Here is a 24,755-nt window from a genome sequence, read left to right on the forward strand (position 1 = left end):
TATCTACACCCACACAGCACTTTCTAGGCATGACCGGACTCTGACACCAGGTGAGGATGTAGCAAATGCTAAAGACATCAGTTTAACTCAATGGCCAAGGCCAGTTGCACTTCTACTCAACAGGGTCCTGGTCCAGGATTTCCTAAGCCCAAAAGTAGCAAAATTAATTTGTTCCCCACTGAGCACCAGTTGGCTTTCACATCAGAAGCCCTGAAAGGTGGAAACTGGTAATTTTACACTACTTGACTCTGATGCTCCTGTAACGTATCAAAGGCAACACATCCTGTACAGAGAGACAACCACAAACAATGTCTCAGTCACCTGCATCCAGCAAGGGAAATTAAAGTCAGGATTTCCTTCTCCCAGATCACAGGACTCTATTATATGAGCTTTGCAAAATCTAACTGCTTAATGTCACCTTATGATTTACACAGATACTTCATGGTCTAATAATAATGCAACTACAGATGGATAAATAGAAATATGAGAGATTCATCAGGATAAAGGAGAATATATGACTGACTGAAACCTACTGTAAATGGGACTTTCTTTGAGCAGAGGTCGGCTGACTATGTATACATAGCAGTGTATTATCCTCTCTATTCATACCCTCCTTTCAGTTAATCATGGTTCTTACCACTATAGACGTTAGGTCCTCGCTCTCAAAGCGACTAATGGCTTGGTCTAATGATTTGTACATTGCGGCTGAGATACGCTGGGTTATGAGCCTGTTTAGGTCAATTGATCTACCTAGCAACTGTGAAAAGAAGAAAAGATATTTCCATGTTATATACAGATGGGGAAAAGCTTTCAATAGACACAAATTACAACCAATCATCCAAATCTGTTTAAACATGAAAATGGTGAGGCAAACTCCCTGTTGGGTTTACCGTTTCCTAAAAGAAAGAGGAGGGAAATGTGGAGTGTAATTCACTTTCCCCTCAGTCACCGCGTCCTGAGCGTAGTATGTCGGAAACCAGTAAAATCCTCATTCCAACACCAATCTTGATTGAACCCAACACTAAGATGCTACCTGGCACTGACATTTGAAGCCAACAAGAAGAGAGACCAAGAGCTTTGAACACGTAATTTTACTACTTGCACTGTACCTGAACATGCCTCTGCTTGAGTAGTGTCTCGTAGCGGTTGGATGGTGGATATGGAATAATGACCCCGTAATTCTTACATTCAGCCCGGAAACGCTTATCCAATAAAACACTGAAAAAGGGAAGCAGTGTCAGGAAAAAGGAAACAAGCCCAGCCAGCTTCTCTCTGGATCTTTTCCAGACTTGCTCTCATCCTTCCTTCCATCTTGCTCTGAGTGCCAAGAATTTTCCACACACTCTAATAACTATGCCTTCACTACTAAATCACAAAGCTGCAGTAGTTATCTGGGGACTGCCATGCTGCTATCTATCATTCTTGGCTTTTATGGCTAAACCATCAAAAAAGATACAAGATTATGCTGAAAGATATCAACTACTGGGACGTTTCCACAGGTGTGATCTCTCCTTGAAGATGTACTGCTGGAGCATTTTGCTTCTCTAAGTCAAAAGTGACCTACAGAAAAATTCCTTGCAGACTGCAGAATTACACCAAACACTTGGTTTACATTTGGGGACATGAGAAGAGGACTCTCATTAGAGTTCATCCATACTCTTTAAATCATTAGAAGGAAATATCATGAAGCATCTATCTCCCCACAAAGGAGCAAGCAACATTGCAGAAGTCTGACAGTCAGCTAGCTGGTCTGGTGTGCGATATAAGATATTGAGGATCTTTCTGGCCATTGCAAATCCTGCATATTTCTGTTTCTTAGAGATGAGAGGCTTCCACTTCTCATTTTGCCTATCACACAAAAAAAAGTCAAGCAGGGACATGTCTTGAATAGGCTTGACTTTATTGCTGCTCTCAGAAATTATACTCAGGCAGCTATTTATGATGCCAGTTATTTTTATTTCTCTTTTAACCATGTCTTCTTGCCACTATTCATTCATTTTTCCCATCTACACTGGTCTGACGTGGATTGCAAGTTCTACGGGACAGGGATGATCTGTTTTGTTATGTCTACACACAGCAGCTACTCCCCAAGGGGAACCTTTAGGTTAACTGCAATTTGAATGCAGCAATATCCTCACTCATTAGCAGCAGTCAGGTTCTCCTACCTGCCAGCCATGGCTTTATAATAGGCAAAGATCTGATCTGCCAGCTTGTACACAAATTGATCGAAACACAAATTCACCTGGGGGAAAAAAGAAACAGACATCATGAGGGTGTCACCAACATAGAGCAGGTCCTTCCTACGCTTGTTTGCAAGACCAGTCCTACTCAGTACAAAGCTCTAATTCAATATGTACGTGTATGTCACGTCACCTAAAAACAGCACTGGAGTTCTCATGTGCTACAGATACTGTAAACAGAAACATTTCTTTCTTCTCACAGGTTGTACATGCTCTTATAGGTCCAAGCCCCCATCCCCAATCATCTTTCTTTCCCTCAAGGATCTTTGTTCTCTCATTTTCCTCTGAGATCTCATAACCCTCTGCCTGTCAGACCAACCCTTCCATGCTCCTAGTGTCTGACAGCTTCTACTGGGTGCCCCTGGATAGGTCTAAGCTGAAGCCCTTAATCAGCAGCCTGTTTAAGCTCTCAGGAACTTTGCGATCTTTTGAAAACTTTTCAGAATACTGTTTTTTTTCCCCCCCATGTAATTAATTCACTGAAGTGCCAGGCTGGGCTGTCAAACAGGACAATGTAAACCCAGTGAGCTCTCATTCCACAGAGTAAAGAGGAAGAGTACTTACCTCAGCTTCAATTTCATCATATAGGAACTGCTTTTTGAACTTAGTCAAGGCATAATATGCGCTGTCATTATAGAGGTCCAAGGGGTAGAGTACGTACCTGAGGGGAAGAAAATAGATCATCTCTTAATTTAACGTAGGAGCATGCCAGCCACTGCACACGGCTTGCTCTGAAGCAGAGAAGACTGCAATAATGGGATATTCTTTGCCTTCACCCCTTTCACCTCCACTTACTCCAGTCCCTTGAATCTTCCTTTCTGCTTCCTAGGTCAGCGTTGCTGGAAGCAGCTCCAACTGATCTAGATTTGTGCTGTGACTTGCCTAATCAATACTTGTTCCTTCTCTGCCCTTAAAAAAAGATTCTGTCCTGCTGTCACTACACAGCGTGCACTGACAATGGCCTTAACATGGAAAACAAAGCTTTCATAATGAGGAAGATATTATGAACATAGTTATAGTTGCATTACAGTAATTCTTCTGCTCATTTACTTTGCATATAGAAAAAAAAGCGTTTAGGAGCCTCAGCCAGGGCCCACATCCTTTTGGTTGTGCATGCTATCCAACTAATGCACGAAGATAAAAGTATCACTAAGTTGTGTGCATATGTGGCAACAGTCGTCAACTGTTGGTTTATGATCCATAAGTAAGTGACAGTGCCAAGAAGCAGCCCACACATCTGCTAAAAAGGTATACCAGTCAGCACTCGTACAGTACACATTTATGTGGTATCAAATCAAAAAACGTATTTCTGTCCACTGGCCACCTCAAGGAGGCTGTTCACCCCCAGCCTAATAATTCTCACTATCCTTCTGCAAAACAAAATCCTAAGCCCCAGCTAAGACACAGGCCCACCACAGCCCCACCAACTCTTACTCCATCATGGAGGGTTCTTTGGTTTCCAGAATATGGTCCGTAAGGATCCAGGGCATGGACATCTCAATGGGAAACTGGATGCGGCGGCCCATGGTCAGCTCGAGGAAGAATTCCCGGAACCAGAGTTGGGACAGGTCGCAGCACTGCTGCAGCGCTTCTGAAAACGCAGAGGAAATCCCCTCAGTGGGAGGGTGCAGACATTACCACCCTTAGGACCAACAAGGAGGGATGTGTAGCAAGAGGCAGCTGTTTCTGCCTTATATTGAATTGGTTTTGGGTGTGAACCAGCTTTTGGGATATCACCATTTTTAAACCCAGACCATGTCCATGCTGTCTCAGCATTTTGTAATAGAAAAAGAAACAAGAAATTGTTTCTTTTGCAATAGAACTCCAGGAAGAGAATTTCAGCGGCCTGCCCGAGGTCACTCTGGCAGATTTCTTCTGTGCCCAGTGGCTCAGAAGTTTGGCTGGGGCAGAAATAAAGCTCCAATCCTAGAAACTAAACTACTACCTGTGGCATTTTTGCCATTGCTGACTGATTCACGTTCATATAATGCTTATTATCTATAAACATGCCCATACCAGGCAGAAATAGAACATTTGGAAAAATAAGGGAAAATCTCTTGCGTAGGTCTATGAGGAGCAAAGGTGATCTACCTTTGCCTCTCTGAGCATGCAAGATTTGGATTCAAGCCTCCCTCTGCCACAGTCTCACCACTGATGTTGAGAAGGTGGGTGAAGAAGAAGGACTGCTTGTGGAACTCCTCAATGGCCAAGACTATTGGCCCATCCAAGCTGCTCCTCAGTGTCTTCTTTGAGCCACTCTTGTCCGCTATGAGGGACTCCAGCATGGTCCGCACCATGTAAAGCTTTGGAAGGAAGTTAACATGCAGTTACTGCTCTCTAGTGATACAACATCACACACTGTCAAGGCGCTCTGCAGAAAAAATAACACTTCTAGCTGGCTGCTACTCCACTATCTGCCCCCTGTAGACTAGAAGTAATTGCACCCTTGAAGAAAGGAGGCCTTGGGAACTACACAACAAACTAGGCACCAAAGTAACACTTAACACACAACTTGCGAGTGAAGACTTTGTGGAAGAAACCATGGAAAGAGCAGCTAACCCACAGGACAGAAGACTCTTACATGGCTGTAAGGCTCTAAATTCCCTGCACAGGAGATGGAGATTTACATACCTGGGTACTTGATGGTCCTACTGCTCGCCGTGGGACTTTTATATCAAATCCACCTTTGGGATCCTTCTCACCTCTCAGGCAAGGATCATTTGGAGGCTCTCGACCTCCCTCCCAGTCACAGATCGTCTTCCGAATTGCCTGAAGGACACTGGAAGGGGTGGAGGAGAGGGAAAGTTGTGCTTAAACTTGCTTTTAGTTCAAGGGAAAAATATTCACAGCTGTGCCCACAAGGGAAGGAAAGTAACTGAGGTGGGGATATACACTGTCTTTTTTGGGGGAGTGACCCCAAAAAGTTACCTTGGGAAGAGTTGCTGGCCAAGGTATATTGGTTGATTGTATACTATGAGTATAGGTAGTTATGGCTGTGCAGAGTCAGACTTAGGTGTACACAGGGCTATGCGCTTATATAGTACAAATATGTTATACAAATAAATACACCTGCTTTGCTTTACATTTAAAAATGACAGACTGACCTGATCAGGACGTTCTTCTTCTTCCTGACTGCCTGCCTCAGTGGTTCTCGCAGGGTTACCTGGGCAAAGTCCTGCAGGGCTGCATAGATAGTGTTGCGAATGGCTTGGTTAAAGACACTCTCCATTCGGCCCATCAACACTTGCAGACCTTTGATCATGGCAATTACCTGAAGTAAAAATTAAAAAACTTGTACTTCTTATTTTTCCTATATTTGGAGAGATCCATAAATTCAACAACATTAAAAGAATTTAAATTAATTCTACTGGAGTAACTTAGATCCAGTAATTAGGTGATTAATTTTTTTTGATGTCAGTTGCTTTACAGCTCACAACAACCTGAGGATAGCACTACAACCACCAACTTCCTGCAAACAGTCCCTGTCCCTTGGCAGGCTGTGTTTCCACTCCTGGTCTCTTGATAGCTTTAATAACACACAATGCTGACAGTGTCAGCAAACTGCATGAGTTCAACACATACATGCAGCTGCATGGCTTGCACAGGCATTTATCTGTATGCAGGCAACAGAGTTTTCCTTGTGCAATACCGTATAGAAGAATTAGGCCAGTGATAATTCCCAGGAGGGAATGAGCCACAAAAATTAAGGCAATGTTCAAACCACTTCAGACTCTAGAAAGAAAAATGAATGTATGAGGGCCTCTCATAAGCAGGCTTGGAGGGCTATTCCCACTGTCCACAGACAGCCAGACTGAGAGTTGACTGGTCCCAGAAACTAGCTGAGGATCCATTCTGCTTGCACAGCACCTGAGCATCACTCTGGACCTTGTTCCACAGCACGCTTCTCTGGGAACCTAGATGCCTTTTTTCAGGGACCCTGAATCCCCCTTGGGGGGGATTAGTACAATGGTGTTAAGAAAACACAAGGATTCACCTCTGTCTTTTACCAGCACATAAACAGAGTACGGGGAAGAGCAGGATCAGGAAGAGGGAGGGAAGTGCTCTCGTCATGCACTGGTGCAGTGTTTCTATCCTAGTAGGAACTCATAAGAACTTAATTTCCCCCTTAATTCTATTTGCTTGTGGGCCACAGGGAGTAGGAACCTGCTGAGCAAGGTGAGATGCCCTTTCCTCCTCTTGGATGGGAAACTAGCACTTGCTGGTTCTTACTCATTCCTAGTATTTTTCATGCTGAGTCAAAACTTTAAGTTACAATTTGTCAGGAACCTGCTCTGCCCAGAGCCCCCCCTCATGCTGGTCCCTGCACACTCGTAACAAGAACAGTTGCTGCCTGGATGAGTGCAAAACCTGGATGAAGGAAGGACTGTTATTTCCATTTTAGAAGCTGGGGAGAATTTAATCAGTGATTTTCAAAAAGCATGAACTTCTCAGCTGCTGGTGGACACCCGTGAAGAGGAGCTAACAAAAAACTTTTGAAAAATGCAGTCCAAATACTTCAAAACACCTTTAAAAATCTGGCACTTTGTGACTTATCCAAGTAACCTAGGTAGTTTGTGGCAAAGTACATGAAACTTTATCTCCAGGCCACACTCTCAGTTACAGCAGTACAGAATAAGGCAACAGTTGGCACCTACTTCCACAAAGGCAAACTTCTCTTCACTGGTGTAGTTGTACCGTGTGGCTCTCTCATACTCTTCTGCTGTTCCTGGGCAATCTTTGTTACAGAACTTATCTGTGGGATGAACCAGCTTCCAAGAGTACTGGAAGGTGAAGAGAGACACAGTCAACATTGCAGTGAATAAAAAGCAGAGCTGGAAGGACTGAAAAGGGCACTACGCCAGCAAAACACTCCTTGGACATTGCTACAGTTGTCTGGCATCCCTTTGGGAGCAGAATGTGTGCTTCCTCCTGACTTTATTATTGCTGTATTGAAATGTTGGTTTGGGTTATCTGGGGCTGACAGTCACACCTGGCTCTTGACATTCATGGACTTGTGCCGAGATATGTCAAAACTTCCCAAATTAAGAATTTCTGTCATCATTTGAATTATAGCTTTAGCCATTCAAGACCCAGACTTATCCCATCCAGCTTTCAATATTTAAGTGAGGTGTTCAATTAGGAGAACAGTCATTGAGTCTCCCTCTAACAGCAGTGGGGGCATAGGGTGGTTCAGCTCTAGAGTGCGACAGATCAAGCTCTCTTTCTCCATTTGGTAGAGAGTCTAAGATGATTAGATGCATGATTTCAGCATGTTTGTTAAAGGCTTAAAGCTAGGTGGCATGAAACCAAGCTCACCTTTTCACATTCTTTGTTGAACACAGTGTTAAAATGTTGATGCTCACCTGGGAAAATCAGGATGTTACCTACTTTGATGGACTCACCACTTCCATGACATGGGCACTCCACTTGGACAGCAGCTGCAGTCCTCGTAACGCAAGGTCAAAGAGCTCCCTGTATTCTTCATCCGATTTCTGGCTGTCCAGTCCTGAGCCAGTGACCACCTGGAAAACACCACATAATGTCAAGGCAGGACCAGCAGCTCACTGCAAAGGCTTCCAGCCAGGGCTGAGTGAAAGGCTGTGACAGATCTTGCTCTCAAATCCCAGCTGAAATGAATTCCATGTGATCAAGCTAAAACTGGCCAGTGCATATACTCTCTCTCAGGAAAAGGGGCATAACTTGGCAAGACTCCTTTTACCCAAGCAGCCAATTTATTTCCTATAAAAAAAGGAGTCTGACTTGTAAACTTAGAGCAAATAACCAGCTTCTTCATTCCACTTTCTTATGGATTCCTCTGTGATGGTTTAATGGTACTGAAGTCCTCAAGAGCCCTTTGCTGATTTAAATTTCAAATAAATACATAAAGATACCACAATAAAAGGGCTGAATACTCTAATAATTCATTAAACTAACAATGATGAATAAGGATGACACAGTTTCAAAAAATAGTCACGATCATGTCAGAAAGGGCTCAGACATTCTATAAATGACAAGAACAGAGCTGCCCTCGTGAACTTTCCTCCCAAGCCCTGACTGATATTTCAGTGTAATAGAAAAGATCCATCTGTAAGGCCACAGGTGTTCTGCCATCTGACTGATAATAAGCTTTAGTTGCAATAATATTTCTGTGTCTTATTTTAATTCAGCTGTGACCAAAGAGAAGAACTTTTGCAGTAGATCTTCCAGTCCACATGATCTTGCACCTGCAGGGGCCTTACATAACTTGCTTTTTATTGCTTTCTCAAGCAGCAATTTGTTCCACTTGTGTCTTTCTCCCCTTCTCATTGTATATGTCCTTGGCAGACTGTATTCCCACTGGACTTGTCCTCTTCCAGTCTCATCTGTCCAGTAAGCCTGATTTTGGTGACTGCTCACTGAGCTTACCTCACTGTTGCTGTAGCGAGCGAGCTCTGAGATGAAGCGGATGTGGTCGTCTCGGATCTGGACCATCTGCTCACAGATGTTGTACTGGGGACTTATGCTGCTCTGAGTACATGTCCACCTGGGCAGAAAAGCAATGGCTTTCAGGGACAGGACAAGAGGCTCCACTCAGACACCCCCAGGGACAAAGCCTTGCGCTCAACTGCTCCCTTCACCTCAGCACTCTCAAAACATGTCACCCTCAGGACTACTGTGTTCAGCCTGTATCCTCTCTCTCATCCCACCTGTTTGTCAGACAAAGCAGACGTGTGCGAAGTCTTCCAGACGCGGTCTCACACAGCGTTACAGGGATGCTCACCTCACCTTTCTGCCAGAACATCTCTGCTCCATCCACCCTGAAGGTTACTCTCCATGTTGGGGTCACCTACTCGCCACAGACAGAGGTGGCTATTTCCCAGGCCGCTATCTGGCAAGCTTTCAGGGAAGGAGGACAAACAGCAGATCTTGGATCCTTTCTGCTAAACCTAAGGATAATCGACCCCTTAGAGCTCATTCCTCTGGGCCTGTAAGGGCTGGGTCATGCTTCCTTCTACAGCAGGGAAGGACTGCAAGGGGACAGTGACAATGAAACTCCCACTCTTTTTTTTGGTTCTGGGTCACATTACCAGCTCAGCAAACAACCCCGAGTGTAAACAACACACAGAGTATAATTAAATTTGCATTTGCATTGAGCTGCATGTACAGCATGGCAGTGTAATGGGGCCTTCAAGGGAAGACGACGCTCCCCTTCCAGTGGCACAGTCATATGAAGAAGTGGTGAGAATAAGTGCACATCAGGTCTATTTAATTTAACACCTTCTCTTTCCCAGTTCTCTGTTAGGCACAGATGTAGAACCAGAACAGTTCCACCAAAATGCTTAGTGCAAACAAAAATCTGTCAGTGGGACTCTCATGTCTTATTCTGTCTTCATAATGGTTTTAAGTATTCAGACCTTGCTTTTTTTCTTAAGTAACTGGCCATCTTAAGATATATAGTCTTCTGATCTGGATTGGATGTATGAAAGGGAGGTGAGAAAGCTGCCTCTGATAGGGACATTCGCATGAAACCATATTCCTACAGCTAACTGTGAAGTTCCTGCTGCCAGTATTTGCAGTGGCAGAAGTTCCTGGAAATGCTGGACAATGTCATCCCTCGTGAAATCCAGCCTCCCACAGTCCCATCACTCAACTCTTACCCGTTTCAATGTCCTGTGCTCCCACCAGACAATCGGCAGGTCACAGGAATGGCCAAGGCTGCGCCAGCCCTCCCTGCCACACACAATCTAGTCCACAGTGCAGAAACAAAACACCATGCAAGAAAAAAACCAATTAATTCCATTTTTCATGGAGATAGGGAAGAAAAGAAAGTGACAAAAACAGAACATTAGCAAGAAATGGGGATTACATGGAACCACCTTGGAAGGGCTAGTGTCGCAAATCCCATGCAATTTGCTGAGAAAGCAAGTGAGTGAGGAAGAAACATTTGTTAGTAAGGTACAGCAAAGAGACTGGGTAGACAGATTTCAAGACAAACATTACAATTCTGAAGAGGTAAACAGTCCACAAGCTACCTTAGTTTTGAGATGAGAAAATGAATGGAGCTGATATACATTTTGTTGAAATGTGCTTTTTTGAAATTATTTGGGACAAAAAGATAACTTTTAGAACACTTTTCCTTTTTAAAACGAGTTTCCAAAAATATTTTTTAAATTCAAATTTTGTGGAATATTTTAATTGAAAACTTTTTGCTTGGGAAGTTTTGCCATGTTATTTTCAAATATTCTCATGAAAAATTAATTGGCACCTTTCAACCAGCTTGCAGGAGGGCAGGGGAGGGCTATTCCTGGGTGAGCCACTCAGTGAGCAGAAAAGGAGGATCCTCCAGAGCAAAAGGGGAGGAGCAAACAGAAGCGCAAGATGAGATATGTTATTTGCTATCCTGATGAAGAGACAGCTGACAGACTGCTTTTCTGAAATGATGGAGAAAGCTGACTATCACGTGATGTGGTCCTACAGGTGCGTTTTCACTCGCTGGTGAACACTAGGCTAAGATCAGTGACTACAGCCAGCCGCAGCTCAGATACACTTTGCTTGCGTGTCCCATGCAGTTGCAAATGCTCTTCCAAGAATATCCAAATCTGACACCAATTCTTCTAGCAATAATTGACAATTATGCAAAACTACAAAGACAAGTGGCGTTTCATACACGAGAGGTGTGATCTGAATCAACACCTGCAAATTCATTTGACAGGAGCAACAAACCGACTGTGAATCCAGATTGTAGAGCACTACTGTACACACCTACGCCACTACTGAATTAAAGACTCCACTTCTGCCTTTCTCACACAGTATTCGTTTATTTCCAATGCATCTAACACTGAGTTTAGCTCGAATTCCTGCTGCCTTTCTTCATGAAACCTTCCTGCCTGGGAAGGGTCAGAGCTAGACAAGACGGCCTGATACTGCACAGATAGATCTAGTGCTGTGTTCATGCTCTGGAGGATTTTGTTCCTCGGATCAAAAATGTGGATTAAAATCTCTCCAGAGCAGGGACACACTGCTCACACTCACACACCTTGGCCCCGGAGCGTGCACACACCGCAAGCACTCAGCCGGATGCTCGAAACTGCCGAGGCGCACACGAGCCACGGCGTGCACGTGCCTTCCTGCTGCCGTGCCTCGCCGCACGCCGAGCCCCTCGCGCCAGGCAGCACACGCAGAGGCATGCACGCTCCCCTGTCCACACGCACGGCTACGCGCCTGCAGGGCCACGTCTGCTCGGATCCGCCTGCACACACACGCACGGGCTGGCGACGACAGCTTCCCATGCAGGGACACATATGTATGCACGTGCACAGAAAACCGACTGCACGGTGAGGCACGCCTGCTCACAGGGATTCACACCTACCCACAGGGACACACACAGGTACCCGCGCACGGACCTCACGCACACCGGAGAGGGAGCGTTGCAACTCCCAAGCCTTTCAGGACACACACAGAAGCCAAGAGACATTACGGCAGGCACTCACTTGGATTTGTTCTCCTCATAGTGAGCACTGGTCTTAATGTATCTGGCCAGTTCTATCTGCATATCGCCGAATAAAGGAACCACCTGCAGCTGCTGGAAAAGAAAACAAAAGATGGTTGAAATACGGCAGAGAGCGCCTTGGGCCGTAGAGTAACATGAGGGACTACGAAACAGCATCCTGTGTCTCTGAAGCTACAAAGTGTCAGGCTGGTTAAAGCAAGGTGAAAAAGCAGGGTCATTTCACATCTAGAAGTGACTGAAAACTATCACAAGGTTTTTTTATGCTAGGGCAATCATCCCTGCAGAGTGCTCTGCAGCCCTGGACTCACTGATACCGTGTTGATTATTGCTGATGGCGTTCAGTGCTGTGACATAGATTTCCAGGACTGGTGACAGCTGTGAGAGGAAAGGGTCTATTTATAAGAAAAAGAGAGAAGCATATTTCTGAACAGGACTGATTGTCTCCCACCCTAATCCTCCAAGAGGAGGGAGGGCTAAATAAACAGCAAGTTAGTATTTGAGGTTCCTGCTGCCAAGATTGCATGAGGGTCTGTGGTGCACCTCAGAGAGAGAAGCATCATGCTGTAGGCTGCTTTGGTGCCTGGACTACCAGAGATGTGGCATCTTTCCCCACGTACTCTGACGTTACTTTGGCACTGGGCTCGCTAGCAACATGTCTTAAAGCTTCCCAATGAATAAAAAAACACAGGCAATGGCTGTTTGCAGTACAACGTGGCTACACTCTCCCTTTGCATCTCTGAGGGATTTTGATGGGAAAAATTCTAAGCACACCAAACATACCTCAAGCTTGACTAAGCTTTCAGCTGCAAACAAAACTCAAACAAGACCTATCTATGGTTCTGCAGTTAAGTATGAAGCTCCAGCTTCATCCAGCTACAAAAATCCAAGTCCAAAATTCTCAGAAGATAGTGGCAAATTCACTGTCCTATTATCACATGCTCCTCTTCTCCGACTGGTTTGAGTGGAGAATTTGCAATGCTGTCAGCAGGAATTCACAGTGGTGACTTTCATAAATGGTTTAAATGAAAAGGTAGTTCATTTTCACTACTCAAATTCCTGACCAATCCTTTAGAAATTTAATCAGAAGGCAGTGAGCAGATGTTGTAGGAGGTGTAGCTGGCCTTTTCTTATTGAGATCTGAGGGTGTGGAGTGCTACCCAACTGAGTGAACGAGACCACAGCAGATGCTGGAAAAGTGCAAATGGAAAAGAAGTTGGAAAGGAAAAAGTTCTTCCATGCAATGGAAGATATTTCACCTGTCTGATTCTCTGACAGCCCAGAGCACTTTGCAATGAACAACAAATCTGTTTAGATGCACCCAGACGACCAGACTCTGCAGATTATGGCAAAGGCTTGATTTAAACTGAGGCAAAGATTCAGTCAAATTAGCAAAGCTGAACCAGGGAAAACTCAGAAGACTCTGAGGAATAGCATAATAGATCTCCTTTGCAGAGCTGCAGGCCTAAGCAGTCTCTCCAGTGACTGTGCAGTATTCAACCATCTCATTATCCCCCTCCACGAGGTTAAGGCATCTGTCCATAGTTCTCTAAGCAGGAGTTTGATCCCTGCTCTGAAAGCTGTCTCCAGGAAACGATGCAAATACCTGTAAATAGGTACCCATTCATTCAGAGTGAGGATGCAGTAGCAGGTACATCAGCCTCTCCTGAAAGCAGCTCTCTGGGCTCAGGAGAACCTTTCCCCTCCCAACCCACAGACCCAGCACATCCTCTATAAACTGCAGGTCAGCGCACAAAGCAGGGAGGTATCTTGTGCTCTGTTGCCACCACTGACCAAGTCTTTCAGGCTCATCAGCAGTTCTCTGAGTAAACAGACAGGGCAGAGCAACTCTGATGAAAGAAAATGTAGGGGAAGAAGAGCTCTGTGACCCACCAAAAGTCAATTTCTTTCCACTTTCACTAATAGACAGCAAATGTCGGTAACACAGAAACTAGTCTTTCCATTTCAGGAGAAAGATTAATTCAGTGGGACTTTGCCGAGGTCAAGGTATTGGCAAAAGGACTCTGGAAGGAGGGCTCATGCTCAGCAGGACTAAAAGAAAACTGATTTGCTACATCTGGGAAGTCATTCTGCTATCCCCCCACTCTTCTGTTATGCTTTGCTGCCAATACATTTGTCCCTTGCCAGATCCCACCATGGCGCCTAGGGCTGAAACGGGCAAAACCTGAAATGCCTCAATCTGAGCATACAAGCAGTGGAAAGAAGTAATTCTTGTCTGTAAATACAGGCCAGGAGGTGCTGGCATTGCACTAAGCTCATGTGAGTGGTGCAATATGCAGAGACAGAGAGCTGGGTCTCAGCCCCTATCTCCTTCTGCCGCTGATGAATGGTGTCTCTCACACACACCAGACTTCAGGAGGAAGCAGAAAGTTTGTCCAAATACTTTCACCAAACCATCAAATGAGCCTTTGAGGAACATACTAAGTATCTGAAGTGCAAGTTCCAGCTCCCCAAGAAGCTTTTTCTGTCCTATATGGACCACCATTTACACATGAAATAAGACTGTCAGATAAAATGTTGCCTGGCCGGCTGTGTCCCCTGGCATATCAGCTCAGCAGCGAGGGCAGGAAAAAAGGACTGCAACAACCAACCACACGGCCTCAACAAACCAAGCTAGGATCTCTGGTGGCTTGAAAGCATGGTGCTCTTGAGGAGACTGCAAACCTGCCTCAAAAACGTGCCCACAACTAGAACAGGCCACCAGCCTGGCACATCCTTCCCTTGTCCACAAAACAGACCTCCCACGTGCCATCCCTTCCTCTCCCACAGCATCGGCCTTCACCCTTCAGCAAGAAATGCGAAGAGTCTGCGCAAAACAGCAGCCAGCTGCTGAGCAAGGAGCACAGAGCCCTCAGCTCCCATCGTCTCCCCAGCCCCCATTCCCAGCCCTGGGCGCTGCTCACACATCCACAGCCTTGCCCGGCACTGTGGGCCAGCATCTGTTGTCTCACCCTTGCTGTGGCTCTGTGCTCATCCACATTTATAGCAACCCTACTCATCATCATTCAGTCTAGATAATTTCTAGACCCTTTGGTCTTTTTGGAACTGTGAATGACTCCCATGGTTTGATTTTGGCAGCATGTGCAAGTGATACAGGTCACTAACTCATTGGTCTGCAGTAATTTCCAGCCTCACCCAGACAGGTCACTGACCTTGAAGAATTTGTCTATTTTGCTAAGGTTGATTCTCTTCTTGGCATCCAATTTGTAAATGTTGCTGACATTCCCATCCATCAGATATAGGCCAAACCCCATCACCTGGAGAAGACAGAAAGGCTAGGTTTTATTAGGGTGAAGTCAGCAGCATGGGCCAAAGACAGTTCTCCTTCACATAGCACGAGAAATCACTATTTCAGGATCCTGGGCCAGGTGACACTGATGAGAAGACTATATATAATGTGCACATTTCTGCAAGGTTGTATGAGGGGGAAGACAGAGAACACAGGATGGATCTGTTTTTTCTGTGTGAAAATGTATGATGCACACTTTGCTTATTTGCTCTTCCTCTCTCCCACATAAAAACAACCCAAAAGCTTCTCCACCCAAAATAAAAAGGCAAATATTTGCTTCTAGACGAGAACTGAAAACATTACAAATATTCTTATGGTTTGTTTTTTTTCCCCTTTAATTCAGTACAAATCATTACAGATATTAAAAATAACCACATTATCCTTCAAAGAACTTTAATTGACTCATACTATGATAATGAGGTTCTTGTGGGAATAGGCGACTGTAATCACTGTAGTAACTGACTTACAGTAAGGACATACATACAAAACAAGCAGATACTTTGGCATGCTCATCTTGAGGGCTCTTTAGAGTCAGAAGCCAATCCTGGAAGGATCTGTCTTCTGATTATTGCTGGAAATGGCCATTGAGAAGAAAACTCAAGGCTGCCAAGTTGGTGCTGATTTTGACACATCCTACAGTTAACCAGGTCAAGCCCATGCTCCCACACATTCATGCACAACAGAAAAAACATTTCCATCTCTGGAGAGCACAGGGCACGCTCTGGTGCTCACCTCTGCTGGCCAGTTTCCACCACCACACACACGCTTATTCTCAGGCAGGCAGAGCCGCCAGCAACCTTGGGAAGGTTGGAAGAAAAAGAGAGAGGTGGAGAATGGGAAGAGCAGAGGAAAGGGAGAGAGGAAGGAACATTCTTAAACAAGAATATGGGAGAAGGACAAAAAGGCCAGAAGAGGAAAAAATGGGAAAAGATATGAATTACAGTGGGAAACTGAGGCAGCTCACTCCATGCCCAGCGGAGGTACCACTTGGGAGCACTCATGAGGGACATCTCTGACCCACAGGCACATCCAGGCTGTTCAGCTGCAAAGGAGGGGTCAAGGGGGAGGAAGTTGGGGGGTTGAGGAGTCCCAGCAGATGACACAAAAAGTAACAGACAGCAGAAAGGAAACAGGAAGAGGAGGAAGGCAACTTTGGTGCTCCATGCAGTCAGCCTTGCTGTTTCATTGCAGCCCTTCTGTCCAGACGATGCTGGCTCTGCAGAGAACGGGTGCATGTAAACGAGGTAACTCAAAGGAGGAGGAGAATAAAGGAAAGAAAATGAAGAGAAACAGAGTCCTGGGAAGGTATTTCATCTTACTAAAACAGAAGAAAACTACCTAAACACCCAGCCCCATCAGCACAGAAGAATCTCACCTTTAAGAGCATGTGTTTCTCACTGGGGGTGAGATACATCTTGTTTTCATAGTAATCCACACAGATGTTGACAATATCAGCCAGCAACTCCTCATAGCCTGGGATAACCTCTAGCTGCTGGTGCAGACACTGAAACATCAACAGGGACCACATTATCCACATGGACAGAGGAACAGCAAGATTCGAAGGGAACATATTTGAAGGATTAAGAGTATAATGATGATTCCTAACTCACTAGGTCAGAACAAAGGCAAAGGAAAAACTCTGTGTGTTTTTCTTAATATGAAGACTGACCCTATTGTACAACATTCCTTCTCCAGGACAGCTCTCGCCTTTAGTCAAACATCAGACAGTGAGAGGAAAAGAAAGGGTTCATCTCAAAAAGAGACTTTCTGACTGTCTCCTGTCTCTGTGCAATATTCCACCTAATTAGCACAACCTATAGAGCCTTTGGAGCAGTGGAGACATGAAGGGCCTTGGTGTCTGATCTGCAGTCCATGTGCAGCCGAAGATAGACTCCTCTAGCTCTCAGTCTTCCCTGCCTCACCTGCATGTCACATCCTTTCCTCAGCCATGGATGGATTTCCAGGGGAAAACAGTGGAAAAGTGGAAACACCCCCCGAAAGCTCTTTTTACATCTTTTAGACCTTCACCCTTGCCTTGACATAAGGAGACCTCCAAAGCCAACCACAACGATTCATTAGAGGGAGGTATTGCTAGAATTATACAGCCTGATTCAAAGCCCATCACAGCCAGTGGAAATGACCCATAATGAACAAGGTAGCTATGGCCACAATTCAGTCTGAAGTGCTCTCAGCCTTGGCAAGTTCATTGCCTCTCTCTACCTATGGAAATACCAACTGGTTGAGCAGTACATGAAGCGCAGGAAAGGGACCTGCCTGTGTGATGCGGTTGTGGTTTGCCAAGAACATGGAGAGGTTCTGGGACTCCTGGATGGACTGCGGGTCTGCCATCTTCCTCAGAAACTGGGCAGCTCTGGAAGGGAGAAATCCAGCATCACCAAGGGTCCCTCACTGAACATGAGACTCACCACCCATCCTCTTTGAGTTCACCTGCAGCTGCAGCACAGCAGCCTCTGGGCCCCCCCTGTGGTAAAACTCTGCTCCTTTCCTCATTTCTCGCATAGGGAACTGAAACACAGAGAAGCTCAGCGATTTGCCTAAATTCACAAAGAGAACCTACTGCAGAGCAGAAACCCAAACTCAAGTCTCTTTGCTTCTGCCTGACCTCACTGCAGGATAAATGCTCCCTTGCACACCAGGCACAGTCTTTCTCCCACCTCCAGACTACTAATGAAACTGTCAGCCTGGCTGCTTCTCCCCCTTTCACCTTTTGTATGCAGAGTGATCGTTTTTGACGCTGCACTTCATGTTCTTCAGCTCATCCAGGACAGCAAACATGTTAATGAATTTCCCCAGAGTCAGGAGATAGGCCTCAGAGACAAAGTCCTTCCTTCTCTCAGCATGGCACAGGCGCTTCACCTCACTGCAGAACCGCTCAATGGCCTTGCGCTGAAAAGGAGAGATTTCCAACTCAGCAGAGCCTCTAGTCAGGCATGACAGAAACATGACTCGCACCTGCTCAGCAGGCAGCATCACATGCAATAGCCACACCATCAACGGGAAAACCCCCTCCACCCACCCAGGGTCTCCTTCCTTTAACTAAAGTGTTTTTCTTATGGGGAGGGAGGCGCCAGCTTCACTCTCTGCTGTTGCCCTGAAACAAAGCAGTGTTACAAACCACTATTTACAAATGTTCTCCAGGCTGGAGGGCAGGATGTGGGCTTGAGGCCTCTATCTGCTCTTTAGCTGAGCACAGCATGTTCTGCAAGATGAGGCTTCAGCTTTTCAGGTGGAACATAACAATCTGCTTGAATTTAAAAAGCATGCATGCTTGTTAAACCCAGCTGCAGTGAGTTATAAAAGCAAGTGGCAATAAACAGAGCTCCCTTGAGCCCACAGCAGTGGTTTGCTGCATGGTTGCTGCTCTGCTGGGAGCTAAGCAAGGTATTTTGTCAAGTGCCTCAAATGTAGCAACTGCTGATTTTCAGTTTTGGTACACTTACTGATGTTGGCCAGCTACTGCTATCAGTATGAATAAAAGACATAAGCAGCTCTGACCAAAAGGCTGGTGTTACTGATTCTTTATAAAAAGACTCTCACTGGATGGCCTGAACCAAGGTGGTCTTTAAAGCAGTGGCCAGAGGGCTGTTCTGAGCCAGTGCTGCATCAGAAGACAGCAAGCACCTTTCCCAGGTGACTGCAGGCTCAGCGCCCAGGAAATCCTCCCCGAGGTCAGCTTCAGGCACCTTTGCCCTGCTTCCACTGAAAGTCAAGGTGGAGATGTTGCTTCCCAGTCTCGTTGCCAGTTGTTTCCACAAGTTTAGCTAGTTGGAAGGTGCTCCCCTTTCCTCCCTGCATAGCAAAAGGGCATCCAGCAGCACAGCCCTCATCCAGCCCTCAGCACATCAGCTGGACCACCAGGCCTCAGCTGTTCCTGGATTTCCTTCAGAGGGGGAAAAACAAGCTGCGCTAGCTGCAGACTAATTTTCAGCAGGGAAGCAGCTGGTTGCACCCACCAACAAACATTCATTGAAGGAAAAGAGAAGCAGGTGGCACCCATTGGCTCCATGTAATGGAGGCTCTGGTCCTCCACAAACTTCAGCACTGAGGTGTGCTCATTCCTGACTGGAACGGTGACTATATACAAGACCTTGGGGCCAGGCAAGGTACATGTGGCACAGATTTTGCTTTGAGCAGACCTCATGTATCTGCTGGCAGCTGCAAGAAAGAGACCTACCAGGAAACTCAGGCAGGCAAGACAGAGCACAGCCCTGTTTAGGATAAGATAACACTAAAGTAATAAATTACTCCTGCCTCCCTCCTTGACCACTTACCTGAAAATACATGAACTTCATCAGCTTGGTGACTTCTGGCTCCAGAACTTCTACCGTCTTCTCATAAATCTCCACTCGGTTTGGCTGTTCATTACATTTCACCTGAGATGCAAAGACAAACCATCGTGTCAACATTAGCGTTTCTGTCGCAACTGTGGACCTGCAATGGCCATCATCTTCTGCTTGTTTCACAGTGAATCTTGTCCCCATTTGAGGATAACAGAGGGATCTGAGAGGAAGCTTCTTTTCAAGGCAACAGATGATGGGAGAAGGGGCTATTTGTCAGATGTGAAATTCTCTCCACGTATTATAAATAGGCACGATCCTGACTGTGAGAAGTAACATCTTCTAATGCATTTGTCTGGGGTAGAGTACATAAAATGAGTCTGGACTTGCTAGCATGACATGGTAATGTTAGATTATTATGTCAGAAATTTTTCAGAGACTTTGTGTTGCAAAGTCTCATGGACACACAAGGCACCATGCTACAGTTGTGCAGTGGTTCTGCTGGGATAATTCTGGTTGTGTTGCAGACCTGCTAAAGACCACTGGACTTGTACATGGCCAGCAGCAATGAAATAAGACGCTTCTATATCAGACTCCTTGGAAGCTAAATATAAGAAAAGACTTATCCGATTGTCATCCACCTTATTTCCAAATGGTGACTTGGAGTCCTAGAAATCCTACTACCAAATTATTAGGGGAAACCCCAACTGTTCCAGGCAATGTTTCCTGCTCCTATCCTCTGATAGGGGATGAATGTCCAGGACCTTGCCAGGGTGTATTTTGTCTCCAGCTGTTGCTGTTGTAAGGCTGTGATGGGTCTGACAGAGCCTGGTGCAACTTTAGAGCCAAGCAGCGGATCTACAGTACACAAGAAGGTACATCAGCTGGCTTTACATGTGGGAAGACGCAAAAGTAGCTGTAAAACTCTTCACCACCTCCACAGTGGGGAATCTAGTGATCCTGGCTGGGAATTTCACACTGTAGTCAGATAATACTGATGATCATGACTATGCAGCTGAAAGTGGCCCCGTGGTAGGGGGATGACTCACACACATTTAGCTATAGGCACAGCTCTGCTCTTCCTCCATAAAACCGCGTTTCCTCACGCAGTACACGGGGTGTCTACGTAAGCAAAGGGGGGCACCAAGCTGCCAGTCAGCAGCAGGCGGCAGATTGTGGGGGGGTGAGAAAAGGCATCCCCAGGGGCCGCAGCCTAGTCCTCCATGGCAAAGTTCAGAAAACACACTCGTTACAAGAGCAGATCTGATATATCTGCGAATGAACCCTCTGCCATGGTGGCGTCTGCTCCGGGCTCGCAGGCAGCCCCTTCCGCAGGTCCCCGCAGGGAAGGGTGGGGGTGCGAGAACGGAAACGCCGCAAGCTGCTCTCCGAGAGGCATGGCAGCGTCACTGGGGTGGCAGGGAAGGGGGGACATCAGCACGCCAGGACAGATGATGTTGTGCGGCACTCACACCCCACCCCAGTGTGCAGCCCAGCGCTCTATCTTACTGTCAGCTCAGCCATGGTCTGCCTTCTGCTAGTGTGACCAGAAGAGGCAATAGCAGCACAGCATCAAATATAAATGGGGGACAAGCAAATACACAATCAGCGGCAGAAATCTGCCCATGCCTGGGTCTCACGAGACCATCAGCAGAGTATAACCCAAGGGGAACTGAGGTTTGACCTTTCCTGGGGAATCACAAAGACAAACATCAGCATTGTCAGCCATGTGGAAATAATTTTTCCTGGCTCCCCGGAACTGCTGCAGATCCTTTTATCACTAGGGTTAACACAAACGTGCTGTATCTGCCCTGCCGTGCTGCTAGTCTGCGCTTGTACAGCGATCCAGCGTGTGTTCACACTGCAGAAGACAAGCTTTGAGCTGGAGCCTGAATCACAAATTCAGCGGGCTACGTGGGCAACCTTACTCATGTCTGTAGGTGTTCGCAGGATGAAGCCACCAAAATTCAGGCTGGAGAGAAAAGGGCTAGAAAACAGCTGAGAACAGAACTAGCAGTAGAGGAGGAGGAGGAGGTGACTGCAGAAAGATGCTGATAAAACTTGGGGGTAGATCAGGACCTTCAGGTCCAGCCGCAAAGAAGAGCATTTGGAGGAGACCAGGCTGAGAAGCAGATACTCTCCTCTCAGGAAATTTTTCTGACATACCAAAGTGCTCCTTCACGCACACTAGCACAGCTTCTGCACTTCTGGGGCTGCCATCAAGAGCAAAGAGTGCTCCAGAGTCAGGGCACCAGTCTGTGATGCTGGAAATCCTCCCTCAGCTGCCTGATCTGCTTTATTCAAGTAGGGGAGATCCTGGGCCTGCCTTACCTCAAAAGGACACTCTGTTCTCGCTGCTGGGCTGGTGAGGCTCTCTTCAGACACTGACAACAGTCCCACTCTAGACTGGGGTAATTCTTAATTGAGTCAAGACATTGGTATCGGGAAAGCGTGATATTGATGGAGAAGCTGTAGCCCTCATATATGTGAGGGTGGCAAGTGGGTGTTCTCTGCTAGGGCAGGAGTACATATCTATTTCTACCAAAAGGCTATTTACTGCTGAGATCTGTGGTTGAGGCTCTTGCCAGGAGGGGGGTAGTTTGAAGACTCAGGGTTCTCCCATTTCAACCTTTCCTTCCGCTTCTGTCTTCTCTGCTTGTTTGTCTCTAACCCAAACTGAAGGCAAAGCTAGCTAGTTGCTCTAGGAAGGGATCTGGTACCTGGGGGATGGCTCGGGAGCAGCTCCTCCATGTATAAAGCATCACGGCATACTCGTGGCCCTCTTCCAGCATTTCATTCTGAAACACACAGAGAGGCGTTGCTGCAGCGGGACTTGCGCCTGCGGCACCGCATGGCTGCAACGGTGCTGGGCTGCCCTAGAGACTCACCATGCTGGAGTGCACTGTCGCCTGCTCGATGTACCTGGCGATGCCTGTTACAAAGGCATTTCTGTCTTCAAAGTTTGTGTCAAAATTAGCCTGTGGGTGCAACAGAGAAACAGGGATTAAAATGCTGCTAGTTGTTTGTTCACCTGATATACTTAGGAGCTTTTGGACAAAGGGTTTCATAAGTATATCCACCCTTCAGACAACCTGTCCTCCCAGAAAACCCCCAAGCAACCGCAGGCAGGAACAGGCAATGAAAAACTGGAGATGCTGGAAATCACTGGATCTCTAGGTCTGATGTAAATTCCTCTTTGTATGTGTGCACACATGCATCATGCAATACTGCTGAATCACACATTTTCGTTAGAGGAAATCCTGCAGGTTATATGTGTGAAAACATGGCAATCAAGACTGACAAGCCCTTGTAAAATCAAGCCAAGCCAGGTGGAGATTGGTTATAAGGAATTGCAGATGTACAAAAGAACAAGCCTCTAGCGATTATGCTAAAGATATTTGTCCATTAACTGAAAGACAGATGCAGCCTCATTAATTTCTATTTATCCTCTGGCTGCTCTGGGAAGACCACATCCTGTCAGCAGGAATTGCAAAGAATAAACACACAGAAAGGGCAGGGAAAGAGATGTCTGTAAAACATAAATACGAAAGTCAGCATCCCAACCAGATGCTATTATCAGCACTAATGTTGTTCCTGCAAGCAGATACTTTGAGGGAAAAAGTTGTTTTGGAAGCTGAGCTACTGCTTTGAGTCTGGATGTGGGAATAAGAAAGTGCAAAGCAAGGCAGGGGATGAAAATGCAGCTCCTCAGCTGCTCTGCCGTAACTGCCCATTCACACGCCTTGGCCATTTGGCGATTCCCTCAGTGAACTGCAGGCCAGAATGCACACAAGTCTCAGATGCCCAGAGTTGCTCCTTGCAACATCATTACCACTGCAGAAACCATATTCAACTCCATCTGGTTTCTTCAGTAGCTTCCAGCTTCTGAAGCTGGGAGCATAGACCCATGGCCACAAGGCTGTTTTTCCTAGTGCCTCAAGGACATCACGTGTGACATAAAAGCTGAGCCTGCACATGAATTTATGGGTAGCAGGAGAGACAGCTAAATACAAACCAAGTATGATGTGGAAACAGGTTTGGCTAATACCTCTGGATCCAGTTTAGGCTAGGTTCCTAGACTCAACTACATGCAGATGCTCGTGGCCCTGAAAGGAGACTGTGCCATTAGGCTACGCCCTGAGCTCCTCGCAGGACGCAGGCCAGCAAACAGTAAAAATTATTTGGTGAAGAAATAGGCTAAAGTGATATCAAGATTTTCCAGGGAGAGCTGAAATTTGAACAGCTCAGAAGTGCCTTTGGGTCTGATAACCTGTAGAGATGCTAATGCTACTGAACAAGCCTGCAGTCCGACCTGGTGAAAGAGATACTGTAATTTCAGAAGCCTGTGTACATGGCAAGGCAATCACTGTACGGGTGTATTTATACACTGCTGTGCCTAAGCCATGAAGACAGGAGTGGCAGGACAGAGAAAGTAAACCCATATTATATTTAACCCTGGGTGTGGTCTATAGGCCAGGGTGTGGTGCCCAAGCAGTTGAGGCATCCCACTGTGGATCCAAAAGAAGCAGCCTGAGCCTTGCCCTGGGATCATGCCAAGCTTTGCTTGGTCAGCGCAGCTGCAACTAAATCTGTGGCTACTCAAACCAGAGAAGTGATTCTAGCTGCTGCTCTCCCTTGCATGCCGTTAGCCACTGAGACTGGCAGCTCCAGCTGTGCTAATGGCATAGGCCAGGCAAATTCAGGCAAAACTTCAATTTTGACCTACACAGAAGATGCAGGCACTATTATAGAAAGAAACCACAGAAATATTTGCATTATAAAACATTGATCTTATCACAAATCTTATCTGCTGCTTCATACCCATTCAAGCACTCTAGTCCTCATTTTTAACTTCCTGATGTCTTGCTCAGGGCTCAAGACCTCTTTTACTAATCTCCACCACTTTCCTTTCAAAGCCTCTAGGAACATATTCGTGGCTAGATCTTTTCTGAACATTTCCTTAAACCTGGGGCACCTGGAACATTTTGCATTAGTTCTTAAAGCACCATGCTCTCCTGTGCTTTGCATGAGTTACCAGAACAACCCTCACAGCCCATGCTGCCATCGGGAAGCTGGACGGTACCTGGTACATGATGGAAGACGGAGGAGGTTCAATGCATGGCTGCTGGTCTGGTAGAGGCAGCTCCTCCAGTAAGTCCACATTGGACAAGGCATCCTCTAGCGTAACGTGCGTGGTCATGGTTCTGGCTGTTCAGTTTCCACGCTAAATCCAAAGGAAAAGAAAAGGTGATAGAAAAACAGCAGCCAGAAAACTGAGAAAATGTCAAAGGACAAAACCAGAACCACAACTGGTTTGCACTGCAGGAAACATTATCCCTGTTTAATAGTTTTCTTTTTCTTGTCTATTTAACCTAAGTCTCTAAGTCCTCTCTCCTTCTACAATTCAATAACAGAACTGG

General features: G+C 46.1%; 1 protein-coding gene across 1 annotated transcript in view; it reads right to left on the reverse strand.

Moving 5' to 3' along the window:
• Positions 1-24,755, reverse strand: part of CYFIP2 (cytoplasmic FMR1 interacting protein 2) — a 56,014-nt gene that overhangs the window by 27,669 nt on the left and 3,590 nt on the right. Inside the window, exons 2-21 of the mRNA XM_067304588.1 lie at positions 24,419-24,559; positions 22,224-22,313; positions 22,056-22,133; positions 19,330-19,431; positions 17,763-17,944; positions 17,312-17,408; positions 16,413-16,541; positions 14,901-15,005; positions 11,711-11,802; positions 8,646-8,763; positions 7,643-7,762; positions 6,896-7,021; positions 5,345-5,511; positions 4,872-5,019; positions 4,390-4,543; positions 3,675-3,831; positions 2,805-2,901; positions 2,166-2,242; positions 1,110-1,218; positions 638-757 (exon numbers count right to left, since the gene is read on the reverse strand). Of these exons, the coding sequence (XP_067160689.1) occupies positions 638-757; positions 1,110-1,218; positions 2,166-2,242; positions 2,805-2,901; positions 3,675-3,831; positions 4,390-4,543; positions 4,872-5,019; positions 5,345-5,511; positions 6,896-7,021; positions 7,643-7,762; positions 8,646-8,763; positions 11,711-11,802; positions 14,901-15,005; positions 16,413-16,541; positions 17,312-17,408; positions 17,763-17,944; positions 19,330-19,431; positions 22,056-22,133; positions 22,224-22,313; positions 24,419-24,535 (2,385 nt within the window). The 5' untranslated portion in view covers positions 24,536-24,559. The remainder of the gene's footprint in view (positions 1-637; positions 758-1,109; positions 1,219-2,165; positions 2,243-2,804; positions 2,902-3,674; positions 3,832-4,389; positions 4,544-4,871; positions 5,020-5,344; positions 5,512-6,895; positions 7,022-7,642; positions 7,763-8,645; positions 8,764-11,710; positions 11,803-14,900; positions 15,006-16,412; positions 16,542-17,311; positions 17,409-17,762; positions 17,945-19,329; positions 19,432-22,055; positions 22,134-22,223; positions 22,314-24,418; positions 24,560-24,755) is intronic.

The sequence above is a fragment of the Apteryx mantelli genome, chromosome 14 (genome assembly GCF_036417845.1).
Source record: "Apteryx mantelli isolate bAptMan1 chromosome 14, bAptMan1.hap1, whole genome shotgun sequence".
Classification (NCBI taxonomy): Eukaryota; Metazoa; Chordata; class Aves; order Apterygiformes; family Apterygidae; genus Apteryx; species Apteryx mantelli.